The 14,144-nt window shown below is 40.5% G+C and overlaps 1 protein-coding gene across 2 annotated transcripts in view; it reads right to left on the bottom strand.

The window, feature by feature from the left end:
- Nucleotides 1-3,101: 3,101 nt before the first annotated feature.
- LOC146653930 (von Willebrand factor A domain-containing protein 5A-like) overlaps nt 3,102-14,144 on the bottom strand; it is a 28,931-nt gene continuing 17,888 nt past the window's right edge. The window contains exons 14-22 of one of the 2 annotated variants that reach the window (XM_085380095.1): nt 13,690-13,910; nt 9,321-9,341; nt 8,635-8,673; nt 8,289-8,330; nt 5,561-5,599; nt 5,055-5,087; nt 3,845-3,990; nt 3,500-3,623; nt 3,102-3,384 (exon numbers count right to left, since the gene is read on the bottom strand). In XM_085380095.1, coding sequence (XP_085236221.1) covers nt 3,305-3,384; nt 3,500-3,623; nt 3,845-3,990; nt 5,055-5,087; nt 5,561-5,599; nt 8,289-8,330; nt 8,635-8,673; nt 9,321-9,341; nt 13,690-13,910 — 745 coding nt within the window. In that variant the 3' untranslated portion in view covers nt 3,102-3,304. The remainder of the gene's footprint in view (nt 3,385-3,499; nt 3,624-3,844; nt 3,991-5,054; nt 5,088-5,560; nt 5,600-8,288; nt 8,331-8,634; nt 8,674-9,320; nt 9,342-13,689; nt 13,911-14,144) is intronic. The other variant, XM_085380096.1, reaches the window with a different exon arrangement.

The raw sequence follows: 14,144 nt of genomic DNA, 5'->3' as shown, positions 1-14,144 counted from the left end.
TTGTATGAAAACTGCTTTATAAATAAAGATTGATTGATTGATTGATTAATCAAAGAGCAGGTTTGACACCTGTGGCTGTGACGTTGGGGGTCAGTCCTGCAGCAGGAAGCACTATGTACATGTTTCCATGTCTTACGCTGGGATCTCGCAAGTTTGTTCTTTCTTCATGTCAACATGTCAAAAAGTACATCCATTATAAGAAGAGTCAGATAAACCATGGCCCTCATTTACTTCCATGTGTGTGGAAATGTTTTTACCAGCAAAGAAACAAAAACATGCAAAAACACAAACACAGTGCCTAATCACTCTGGCTGTCCACAAAACAGGAGCAAACTCACATAAGTAAAATGGCAAAGAACTATGCTAATCTTCCACTAACATATGCAAGTCTGACCACAGTGTGACAGATTCCACAGGTTTTATGTTTCACTTTCCAAGATGACGTCAAGTTCACACTGACCAGCAATAATCCTGCAACCACAAAACACAGAGCCCAGTGTTGCTGCTGGAGCTAGATATGCATGTACACAAATGAGCAGCTGTTCAGGTGTGGCAAACGTGGAATACAGAGAGAGCAGCTCTCTTTCATGAAGAGGCCAAAAGGTGACTGGACGTAACAATAACATTTAATCAACAGGATTAACCGTTTCTGGTAGATTTTTCATATGCTGTGTTAGGTTGAACCAGATGGATAGATAGTACTTACATTAATAATGATCCATGTCACATCATATATTTGTATTCCCTCATTTAAGCCTTTATTACTTTTTCTTATTTTGTTACATTTTAAAAATTTTGTTCGCATTGTATATCCACAGTGTGTTTAGGCGGGTGTGTTTCTGTAGTTAAATAAGGGATGAAGTAAACAGTTCTATAAAGTGACTCCCATGCACATTCCAGCTTTCTATCAGATTTTGCAGACTGACAGCAAGTCCTCACTGACTGGTTAAGTCCAAGGCAGATACAATGAGCAGTCATTACCACAGAATGATTATGTATGCAGTAAATTCTCAAGATTTACTTTGTATAATTGAAATTATACAATCTAGCAAAAGAGGAAAAATTAAATTTGCAACTCAATTATTGTGATAGTACTCTAGGTATGTCTCAAAAGTATTCAAACCACATTAGACAAGCTGCAAAGAGATGAGGTACCTGAGCTGTTTTATTAAGGATCACTTTTCAGTTCAAGCAAGAGAAACTGAATCCTCATCTGGACTTTCCTGTGAGTTGATTTCCAGACGTTTGTCTGTATTTCAGGAAGCATGTTCATGTGATGTTTAGCACTGTCACCTCACAGCAATAAATAAGAAATTTGCATGTTGTTTCCGGGTACTCCAGCTTCCTCACACAGAATATTTGGTCAGCTGGTGACTGGTGTGAACTGATAAGTCCCACTTAAGCTCTGTGCACTTTAACACATAATCCTTTTGCTACTGTAAATATATGTTAAGTGAGTGTGAGAAACAGACACATTTAAAGAATTTAAATGTATCTACACTGTAACTTGTTGATTTTTACATTTTGTTTACATACATCAGGAAGTATTACCCTGACTTGTGAAGGTAAAGACAACTGCGAGGGGAGCTCCACCTCCAAACCATTGCAAGTCTTTGTCAACAACCAGTTTATCAATGTTGCACAACAGTAAATATGTCTTAGTTGTACTCCGTTATTAAACATCGCAGCGGTATTTTTTAAAGAATTGCTTGTGATGCATGCTTTTTCATCACCAGCTGTACATTCTTTCTTACACGGAAAAATCTGTTTGCCGTCCTCAACTCCACAGAATAATTAAAAAGCACTCATTAAATTTAAATGTGTTCAAAACACTGTTAGTGTACTGCTGATGAGTTGGGGTGCTTGGGTGTTCCTGAACGTCCTATCAGGATGAACATCCAAATAACTTTTTCATACATGCATTTTTTCAAACTGATAATCACAGTTTGCAGTTGTTTAGTTTATCCAAATCTAAAATTCTCCTTCCTAAATCTTCATGGACTTTCTTTCAATTTTCCCATTGTTAAAAGTATCTCACAAGCATCCTGAACTGAAGGAAGTGGAACGGCTGAAATTGGCTTTGGTTTGTGAAACAAGTCAAAAGTAACCAAGTATGCACATTATCACCATCTAGTGTAGACCTTTCCAAAGTGTGGCGCCCGCCCCCTAGGGGGGGCACAGAGCCATTGCAGGAGGGGTGCGGTATGAAAGGGGGGGGGACAACCAAAAACGCTTGGACACTGCTAGCACGGGGCGCCCACACAAACGCAAAGCAGGAGATGAAGCATCGCTGAATATGAACCAACTTCATTCTAAGCCAAAGACTAGAAACTATGGTAAAGATTATCTTCCCTTTGACTTCACCTGCACAAGTAGGTCTCCCCTGCAGAATTGGTTTTCTCTTCGTCAGGAGCAGCACTAGGCTGTTCAAATCATGGACAGTGTCCCACAGTTGTTTATGTTTTTAAACCCATTTTGCACAGAGAGGCATTTGTTGAAAAATGTATTGATAGTAATGTTGAATATTGTTACACAGGAAAAAAAAACAACTACATGTAAAATAATCATACCGTGACGCCTCTGCCTTTGTAAATAGAGGGACAGTAACTGCGTGTGTGTATGTAAGCGTGTAAAACCTGCAGATAGAGACAAAATACTGTTAATCTCACTATCTGCCATTCTGTCATTCATCTCATGTAAACAATACCGTGCGCACAGCGTGACGTGAAAAAGGCACATACCTTTGACGTTGTGTGACCAACTCTGTATTCCTCGTCCACACGTAAACACAAAAAAGGAGTTTTTAAAAAATCTCCATTTTCGGTGATTCAAAGCGTCGTTTACGTGTGGACAAAACAGCTGCGTTTTCAAAAATACCCGTGTAGGTGCGGACGTAGCGTAAAAGAGTTAGTAGTTTATTTTATTACTACCTGTAATTTATTGCAGATTACTTGTATTTGCTTAATTGTTTACTAAATGTTTGAGGTGTAAATAAACCGCAATGGAGCAAAATATGGGTGTGTGTGGTTGGAGGATGTGTTTGTGCGCGCAGGGGGTGGGATCTAATGGGAGAGAAAAAGAATGGACACACGCACACACAGTAGATGTCTAATCTTTACAGTGTATTATGGGTTTTCAGATCATTCTGAACATTAAAGTCAAATTGGGCTCAAATGTAAAATAACATTTTATAGTCAAAGAACAGTTCTGTTTTTATAACAATTATAAAATGTTAGATTTCACAAAGTAACACCGAGTCTAATGCAGAAATGCTTCTGTTCACCAATCCACTTTCAGAAAACCCTCATAGGCCCAGAGCGTCTTTCTTCACACTGCAGCCCAACAGGACATTTCCAGCATCCACACACTCTGTCACACACGGTGCTGAAAACACAACACAGACATTAAAGCAATGAATGTATGGAGGGAAGACAAAAAAGTAGATTGTAGCATGAAACAATTTTTAAAACATTTTATTCTTTAATTAGCGTGTTACTACCATTCTGAGCACGGAGCCATGAGGCAGCCTTCATAGCCAGAAGCTCCCACTCGTCCTTTGCATCCATCTTGAAACCATGAAGCCAGATCAGAGCCAGAATGGTGGCCCACACTTCAGTGTTGGCCTAATTCAACAAATCAAAGACAATAAAATAAAACAGAGGACACACAAAGAAAAGCCCCGTCCACCAGGGCATGAAGCAGGTATGGAGGAGATCCAGGCCCCAGATATCCAGAGGCCCCAGAGTACGAGGACCCGAGGAGGACCACCAAAAGGGGGGGGAACTGTGCCACCCTACAATAACTAACATTTAGTGTGTTATTATTTAAAATGAAAACAGTCCACCTTTTCAGGCTTTGACTTTTCCACCTCCTCGTTGGTCTTTCCCAGTGCAATAGCCAGAGCTGGATCAAGCAGCCAGCAGCCAGACGCCCCCTGCAGGGAGACTAAGTGCAGCAAAGGGTCTCTGGGTGGCTGCTCGGGGGCAGCAGCTGGAAAACCAAAAATGAAATAAAAACTAGACCCGATTATGGTGTTAGATGAGAAGACAGAACTTTATAAACCAGTGCATAAACCACCTTCTTGTAAACTATGCAACAAATAAACATTTATGTATTTGAGATCAACATCACAAATAAAATGTTTTCAACAGTGTGAACTTATTAAATAAAAATAAAAGCTGGCAATAACACGCCATCAATTACCGAGGTTTTAATGAATACCATCTGAAAGTAAGTGAGTTGAAAGCTTGATAAATTATGATGTAAAGTATGCGGTTCACATGCTTAACAGAGAAAATATATGGCCAATGAATTAAATTGTTTTGACCTGATTTATTAGAATACAAGACTAATTATTCAATGGCAGAAAACTGGATCTCATTATCTAAGCAACTGAACTAAACATTTTACAGTCACTTCCATTCGATGTTAAATTCCCTTCATGTCTACCAAGAATATACATGCTTTTTTTTCTTATTTTATTTTAACCCTGCAATTATAACTGATGGGTTCACACACATTAAGAAAATAATAATTTCCAGAGGCACAAACAAACCCTGACATACATGATGTTCCGGACCACCATACCAACTCCTACATGTAACAGCTCACATAATTTCCTCTGTGTCTAACCGTTTGTGTATTCACAGAAATGCCTAAATTACAAGTACAAAACATGGATTCTTACATTTATTAAAATTGGTTTTTCTGTATGTACTCTTTTTATTGCTTGTTTGCTCCTCTAACTGATGCATATATGAAGAAAAATGTGTTCAAAAGGATTGATCCATAAGCCTAAACCACACAAGTGTGTACAATGACTTGGGTGTGACTTTTGAAGACTCACACCAGCTTGAATTCACACACAAATACGAAGCAATCTGACCTCACCTAAAACTAATTTCAAAATGCGTACATCTGTACATCAATACGCATTTGCAACCCTTTTGAGACTACGTACTGTCTCTACATACATATGTTACTTATACACATACACACATGGAGGACCACACTATGTGATTACTACCGTATGAATAGAAATGTGTTTTACTTACCCATGTCATGCACAACTCCTTGAAGGATAGACTCTACATCACAAGATTAAAATGATAAAACAAAAGAGGATGGCATGAGATGAAGACATTACATTTGATTTACTTAAGAAATATCAGGCAATATTTCTTGCTTCTGAGGTTATTAGTGACTTGAAAATTATTACTTACACACACACACACACACACACACACACACACACACACACACACACACACACACACACACACACACACACACACACACACACACACACACACACACACACAAATTAAAAAAATAAAATAAAATACATGACTCAACCTTCACTTTCTCTTTAAAGCCCATTATAACCAGCAGTAATAATGGTCTTATACATAAAGTACTGCATATTTCACATGTGAAATAAGTTAAAAAAAACAAAACAAAAAAAACAAAACAAAACATGATGGGTTTTTTCCACATGTACATCTACACACATCTACACATTTACATAGATGTTTAAATGTGTCATTTAGGTTCTATTTACCCTTGGCAGTTCTCTCACACTTTGCCATGGAGTTAAACACTATAATGTAAAAAAGAAAGAAAGAAAGAATTTAACACACGCACAAAAAAAAAACGTCAGCAAATTCTTATGAAACGTACTAAGGAACACTAAATTACTGACTTGTTGATATACAAATACAAAACAAATAGTATAAAAGTATTTAAGTGTATATCATTGTAACCTTTCTAATTAGAATCTTGATTTCTTGGAACAAATATTTTAAAGTCAATCTCACTTTTTGCTTTTAGATAATCTGAACATGACTCAGATATTCTGTCCTTTTATTCACATTCATCGGTCTTTATCTTTAAGGAAAGCAAATTACCATGAGAAAATCAGGTTAATATTTCATGTTAACATGTGATGTCTCCACATCACACTAAGTTTTCGTCTTTGGAGAGTCTCACAGCAAGTTAAAACATTACTACAATATTTAAACTGTATTTAAATCTAAATGCTGATAAACATCACCTACATTTAAACATTCAAATTTTGGACACATTGACTTATTAAATGATCTCTTTCATTGTTTTTACTCTTTTGTGCAGTGAAGAAGAAATCACTGCATTGTTGAAGGAGCCAAACATACACATATGGCCTTCTCTGAATCTCACAAAGGGATGGTATCTGTCACAGTTTTAATAGGGCCACATTTTAATAAGTTAGATTTCTAATTATTTACTAATTCAGAAAAATACATTTCACATGGAAGGAATCGCAGCTAGATTATGATGCTTGTATGAAAATGTTGTGAAAGTTAGACATTTCATTTGCTGTTTAGATCAGCAAGTTAAGTTTAGTTAAGCTTCTGAGGTCATTATTGTGACTTGCAGCTTGTCATAAATTGTACTATAAGTACAGTGGCTTGCAAAAATATTCGCCCCCCTTGAACTTTTGTCAAGGGGGACGAAAATTTTGTCACATTACAGCCACAAACATGAATCAATTTTATTGGAATTCCACGTGAAAGACCAACACAAAGTGGTGCACACGTGAGAAGTGGAACGAAAATCATACATGATTCCAAACATTTTTTACAAAAAAATAACTGCAAAGTGGGGTGTGTGTAATTATTCAGCCTCCTGAGTCAATACTTTGCAGAACCACCTTTTGCTGCAATTCCAGCTGCCAGTCTTTTAGGCTATGTCTCTACCAGCTTTGCACATCGAGGGACTGAAATCCTTGCCCATTCTTCTTTGCAAAACAGCTCCAGCTCAGTCAAATTAGATGGACAGCGTTTGTGAACAGCAGTTTTCAGATCTTGCCATAGATTCTCGATTGGATTTAGACATCAGACAGGTCAGGGATAAAGTTATTGAGAAATTTAAAGCAGGCTTAGGCTACAAAAAGATTTCTCAAGCCTTGAACATCCCACGGAGCACTGTTCAAGCGATCATTCAGAAATGGAAGGAGTATGGCACAACTTTAGACCTACCAAGACGAGGCCTTCCACCTAAACTCACAGGCCGAACAAGGAGAGCGCTGATCAGAAATGCAGCCAAGAGGCCCATGGTGACTCTGGACGAGCTGCAGAGATCTACAGCTCAGGTGGGGGAATCTGTCCATAGGACAACTATTAGTTGTGCACTGCACAAAGTTGGCCTTTATGGAAGAGAGGCAAGAAGAATGCCATTGTTAACAGAAAACCACAAGAAGTCCCGTTTGCAGTTTGCCACAAGCCATGTGGGGGACACAGCAAACATGTGGAAGAAGGTGCTCTGGTCAGATGAGACCAAAATGGAACTTTTTGGCCAAAATGCAAAACGCTATGTGTGGCGGAAAACTAACACTGCACATCACTCTGAACACACCATCCCCACTGTCAAATATGGTGGTGGCAGCATCATGCTCTGGGGGGGCTTCTCTTCAGCAGGGACAGGGAAGCTGGTCAGAGTTGATGGGAAGATGGATGGAGCCAAATACAGGGCAGTATTGGAAGAAAACCTCTTGGAGTCTGCAAAAGACTTGAGACTGGGGCGGAGGTTCACCTTCCAGCAGGACAACAACCCTAAACATAAAGCCAGAGCAACAATGGAATGGTTTAAAACAAAACACATCCATGTGTTAGAATGGCCCAGTCAAAGTCCAGATCTAAATCCAATCAAGAATCTGTGGCAAGATCTGAAAACTGCTGTTCACAAACGCTGTCCATCAAATCTGACTGAGCTGGAGCTGTTTTGCAAAGAAGAATGGGCAAGGATTTCAGTCTCTAGATGTGCAAAGCTGGTAGAGACATACAGCTGCCAGTCTTTTAGGGTAATTGCAGCCCCCCCAATTGACTCAGGGGGGCTGAATAATTACGCACACCCCACTTTTCAGTTATTTATTTGTAAAAAAAAAAAAAATGTTTGGAATCATGTATGATTTCCATTCCACTTCTCACGTGTACACCACTTTGTGTTGGTCTTTCACGTGGAATTCCAATAAAATTGATTCATGTTTGTGGCTGTAATGTGACAAAATGTGGAAAAGTTCAAGGGGGCCGAATACTTTTGCAAGCCACTGTAAAAGCTTGCACATCTTTAATTGCTGACTAAGGAATCAGCCAATTACAACAACTGTCAAAACAAATACTGCAGCAACTGTGTAGTTAATGTTTGACATTTAACATTTCAAATAAGTGCAAAAACAAATATGTTGGTTTCTTTGTTTTTATTCTCAGAAATGTGTATGTGTAGATGTGTGTTGTCACTCAGCTTTTACTTACTAAAAGCGGATTGAGCAGAAAATGGAGCAGCATCCATGCACACTATATTTACAAAAAAAAAATAAAAAATAAAAAATTCAGGGTGAATGATTACAACATTCTGAACAACACCGCTTTAAAAATGTATAAATCGATCTTAAACAGACTGAGGTTATCAGATAAAAGCCTTCACTTTGGGACACAGCCCATTACAAAGGTTATCCAAGCAAATATTGCAGCTGTTTGCATACAGTATTGCACATCTAACATTTCAAAAAGGTTAACAAGTTAGTCCTCTTTTTAAAAAAAAAGAAAAAAAAACAAAACGCACAAATATGTGGTGTATTGTCATTCACTTTTTACTTACTCATGGGCACTGGAGCACACATTGGCCTGGCCATCTTCCCTATTATGTAAACAAACGAATAGGTCCAGACATTTAATTTCATACTTTTTAACATTCACAGGCTGATATACCAATGCAACACAAATAATACAAACAGTGTTCAAAATATATACAATGTCTATCTGTTCAGTCTGGTTATTCTGTTTTCATGTCGTAACGTTCCTGACATGTCTACCAGTAAAGTTTCCTCACCTGCATCATGTTGTCTGATTGATCCCTGCTGTATTTACCTCTTGCTCAACACCTTGGTTTATACAACTTGTTAATTCCAATTTGTTCTCTAGTGTTTAGATTTTTTTTTCCAGTTAATTTTTTTCTCATTTTGTGGTCATTCTGCATCAAGCACTGTGTGCCACAAAAATCACTCAGCCTCACTTCACCAGGTTATAATAATTTAAAAAACAAAAACAAAAAACCTAGAGGATTAGCCAACAATAATAAATAAACTAGTAAAATAATTAAATTCTGATATTACTGCAGTGCCTCACAGGTAGTATTGTAAGTATTAAAGATCTTCACTAATATTCCAAATATAACAAAACATTTCGAATAAGTTAAAACAGAAATATTTTGGCTTGTTTCTATTTATTGTTAGAAATGTATAGATGTGCAGATGTGTGTTACTCTGATATTCAACTTCTACTTACTACATGCCATGGCGAAGACACCTAGGATGTTAAAAAAAAAAAAAAAAAAAAAAAAAAAGTCAAATATTTCATAAGAATTTGTTAAAAAGAACTTTGTTATTTTAGGGAAGCAGAAATATAACACAAACACTACAAACAGTATTTGTGATGTGATGCGATGCAATACAATACTGTGGCATTTCAGAACTTATTACTCTCACTTCCCAAATGTGTCTGCAAGTAAAGCTTAGTCTTATTGGTCGCTGCAGCATTTATAGCACTTGTTTATTATCCTTTAAGAGCCAGATTGAATGCTTTTAATTACCCATGGCTGCTTGAGCACACATTGGCATTGATTTACATACTACAGGGAGTGCAGAATTATTAGGCAAATGAGTATTTTGTCCACATCATCCTCTTCATGCATGTTGTCTTACTCCAAGCTGTATAGGCTCGAAAGCCTACTACCAATTAAGCATATTAGGTGATGTACATCTCTGTAATGAGAAGGGGTGTGGTCTAATGACATCAACACCCTATATCAGGTGTGCATAATTATTAGGCAACTTCCTTTCCTTTGGCAAAATGGGTCAAAAGAAGGACTTGACAGGCTCAGAAAAGTCAAAAATAGTGAGATATCTTGCAGAGGGATGCAGCAGTCTCAAAATTGCAAAGCTTCTGAAGCGTGATCATCGAACAAGCAAGCGTTTCATTCAAAATAGTCAACAGGGTCGCAAGAAGCGTGTGGAAAAACCAAGGCGCAAAATAACTGCCCATGAACTGAGAAAAGTCAAGCGTGCAGCTGCCAAGATGCCACTTGCCACCAGTTTGGCCATATTTCAAAGCTGCAACATCACTGGAGTGCCCAAAAGCACAAGGTGTGCAATACTCAGAGACATGGCCAAGCTAAGAAAGGCTGAAAGACGACCACCACTGAACAAGACACACAAGCTGAAACGTCAAGACTGGGCCAAGAAATATCTCAAGACTGGTTTTTCTAAGGTTTTATGGACTGATGAAATGAGAGTGAGTCTTGATGGGCCAGATGGATGGGCCCGTGGCTGGATTGGTAAAGGGCAGAGAGCTCCAGTCCGACTCAGACGCCAGCAAGGTGGAGGTGGAGTACTGGTTTGGGCTGGTATCATCAAAGATGAGCTTGTGCGGCCTTTTCGGGTTGAGGATGGAGTCAAGCTCAACTCCCAGTCCTACTGCCAGTTTCTGGAAGACACCTTCTTCAAGCAGTGGTACAGGAAGAAGTCTGCATCCTTCAAGAAAAACATGATTTTCATGCAGGACAATGCTCCATCACACGCGTCCAAGTACTCCACAGCGTGGCTGGCAAGAAAGGGTATAAAAGAAGAAAAACTAATGACATGGCCTCCTTGTTCACCTGATCTGAACCCCATTGAGAACCTGTGGTCCATCATCAAATGTGAGATTTACAAGGAGGGAAAACAGTACACCTCTCTGAACAGTGTCTGGGAGGCTGTGGTTGCTGCTGCACGCAATGTTGATGGTGAACAGATCAAAACACTGACAGAATCCATGGATGGCAGGCTTTTGAGTGTCCTTGCAAAGAAAGGTGGCTATATTGGTCGCTGATTTGTTTTGTTTTTTTAGTTTTTGAATGTCAGAAATGTATATTTGTGAATGTGGAGATGTTATATTGGTTTCACTGGTAAAAATAAATAATTGAAATGGGTATATATTTGTTTTTTGTTAAGTTGTCTAATAATTATGCACAGTAATAGTCACCTGCACACACAGATATCCCCCTAAAATAGCTAAAACTAAAAACAAACTAAAAACTACTTCCAAAAACATTCAGCTTTGATATTAATGAGTTTTTTGGGTTCATTGAGAACATGGTTGTTGTTCAATAATAAAATTATTCCTCAAAAATACAACTTGCCTAATAATTCTGCACTCCCTGTAAACAAAATTTTAAAAACTGCTGCAAGATGCGCTGGGAAACAAAGTGCTGAACAGGAAGCTCGGGGGTCAAGTTGCTGATTAGGAGGCATCATGTGTGATCGAACGTTGTGTGGATCTGTGATGACTCCCCCCCAGATGTTCTTGGAAATCTTCTGGGCCACAGCGGTGGCAGTCACTACTGTGATGACAGGGCCAGACAGTGGCTCTGAGCCTTCCGTGGTATACGCCAGGCTTTGGTGGACGTGGGCTGCACGCAGACTCTGCTCCACCGAACCCTTGTTTCCCGTTGCACATTGTTGGAGGCGGAGCGGGTGGAGGTTAGATGTGTGCATGGGGACATCCACAAATATCCCATAGTGCCGCTGCGTATTTAAGTTAAGGGAAACACACATAGAATAAAGGCTGCAGTTAGTTGGCACCTGTCGCATCCCTGACTTTGGGGATGAATTGGCTGAGATTTAATAAACTTTTGGGCCAGTATGTTGGGATGTGATCACGACCAGTTGTAGGTTGTAGTGTCTGCGTGGTGCTACGTGGTGACGCGGGGTTGTCCAACGCTGACTCCTGGGGAGAAGAAGTGGTGGGTCCTTTTCATGAGGCCCCGCCTGAGTGGATCATTCGCCCCACAGAAGATTTTCCACTGGAGCAGTCTCGTGACGACACCCTACGCTCAGCCTTTGACCAAGATAGTAATTGATGGTCACTTGGTGTGCCCTAAAGCCATGTGGCCCTACCCGTACTTTGTATCATTGAACGAGTAAGCCGTGACACTCGCACAGAGGAGGAACACACCCAGTTGTTGGTGCTTAAAAGCCACCGAGATGCTGAAAATAGGGTTAATAGAAAAGTCGCACGGCACATAATGTACGAAATGTCACGGTTTGAGGCCTACCCCATGGCCCAGGATAGACGAGCTTCTGGACGAGTTAGGCACTGCCAAAATTTTGCACAATGCTAGATTTAACCAAGGGCTACTGGCACATTCCCTTGTCTGCAAAAAAAGCCTTCTCCACTGTGTATGGTTTGTACCAATTCTTCACACTTTTGTTCGGCTTGCCCAAAACCCCATGGACTGGGTGGGGCGGCCTCACCTAGATGATGTTATCATCCACAGTAACACCTGGGTGCACATGTGCAGCAGGTGGTTGCGGTCCTGAAGACTCTGCAGCAGGCAGGGCTCAGGGCAAACCCTAAGAAATGTGCATTTAGATGGAGGGAAGTACAGCATCTGGGTTAGCACTTGGGGTGTGGGCAGGTGCGTACAGATGGAGAAGACAACTGCCACTGTATCCTCCCCGCGCCCCAAGACCTAAAAGGAGGTGAGGCAGTTCCTGGGCCTGGTGGGGTACCATAACCAGTTCATGCCTAGTTTCAGTCCTTTGACAGATCTCACCTGAAAGGGTGCCGCAGATCTGATCCAGTGGGTGGAGCAATGCCAAGCAGTGTTTGTGCAGGTGAAAAAGGCTCTCTGTGGGGAGCTACTCCTCCACAAACTTTTCCCTCCCTTTCATCCTGCACACGGATGCCTTGAACAGAAGGCTGGGGGACGCTTTGTCCCAGCAGGTAAGAGGGGTTAACCGCCTTGTTCTTTTACATCAGCCAGAAGCAAAATACAGCATGGTGGAGAATGATTGTCTGGTGATCCGGTGAGCGGTCAATTCCCTTCGTTATTACCTCCTGGGACACTCGTTCGCACTCTGCTCAGACCACGTCCCGCTACAGTGCACCTGGGTCACTCGGTGGTACCTGACTTTACAGCCCTTTAGGTTCAAGGTGGTCCATAGGCCACAGATGGTCATGGACAATTTCCTCTCCCGTTTACACAGGGGGAGCCAGATGCGGCCTGGGCCTCAGTCAGACATTGGGATTGTGTGGCAGGGGTGTGGTCTATGGCTCCGCTGCAGTGGAAGGGTGGTGCAGCAGACTCCAGGGCCAGTCCCAGGGAGGCTGAGGTCCAGGTGGAGGGAATTAGGCTCACGAACACTCTCACGTTTTTAGTTATGCTGGGGACCAGCAGAGAGAGGGCCAGCTGCAAGCTTTTGGGAAACATAAGGTGCCGAACAGGAGGATTGGTGGTCAAGTTGCAGAAGAGGAAATATTGTGTGTGTGTGTGTGTGTGTGTGTGTGTGTGTGTGTGTGTGTGTGTGTGTGTGTGTGTGTGTGTGTGTGTGTAAAATCTGTACAACAAAGACAATTTAACTGTGTTCGAACGCTGTGTGGGTCCGTGGTGTTAACATCCATCTTGGTATCTTGATTCCTTGCATCATTTTTTTGCTACTGAATCTTACTTTTTGCCATAACCAACTTTTCTTTATATTTGTACTGTCTGTGACTCTTATAGTCTGCTTTTCAACATATCATTGTACCCCTTACAATGAATACCCCTTAATTCAAGTCTATCTTCATCTTCAGTCTGTGCCTGACAGTTTTATTTTTTCTTTTGAAATAAACTCACGGGGTGTTGGAATATTTCTGCGCACAAGAGGTCCTTGAATCATTTCGCTGTTGTCTTTGTTGACAGCAATGAAGGCAGTGAAAGAACTGCTCACTCCTGATTGGACACTGAGTTGCACCACCTTCTCCTTCACTCCTCCATCTTGCTGTCCTCTGTTCTCTCTCTCATCCATCTCCAGGGAGCGAATCAGAGTCCGAGCACCCAACCTGTGGACTGTTAGCCTGCAGACAAGAAGGCACAAAACCACAATAATTTCCTTTCCATCCATTTCCTTTTCATCACTTTAAAACAACAAAGATTTACACACAAGCAGGCTAACAATTTTGATCCACTGCTTTCCCAAAATGAGAACGTTCGTTATTTAAATCAAATACATGTAACCTAGAACAAAAAGTGTTAAACTGAGTGTTAAACTAATTCAGAATAAGATTAATCAGAAAACTACACAACATTTT

Source organism: Rhamphochromis longiceps, linkage group LG14, assembly GCF_057381845.1.
Source record: "Rhamphochromis longiceps isolate RC_006_pf linkage group LG14, R_longiceps_female_GT1.1, whole genome shotgun sequence".
NCBI classification, from domain to species: domain Eukaryota; kingdom Metazoa; phylum Chordata; class Actinopteri; order Cichliformes; family Cichlidae; genus Rhamphochromis; species Rhamphochromis longiceps.
The sequence above is the reverse complement of the archived record's forward strand: the minus strand, read 5'-3'. Positions and strand labels throughout refer to the sequence as shown.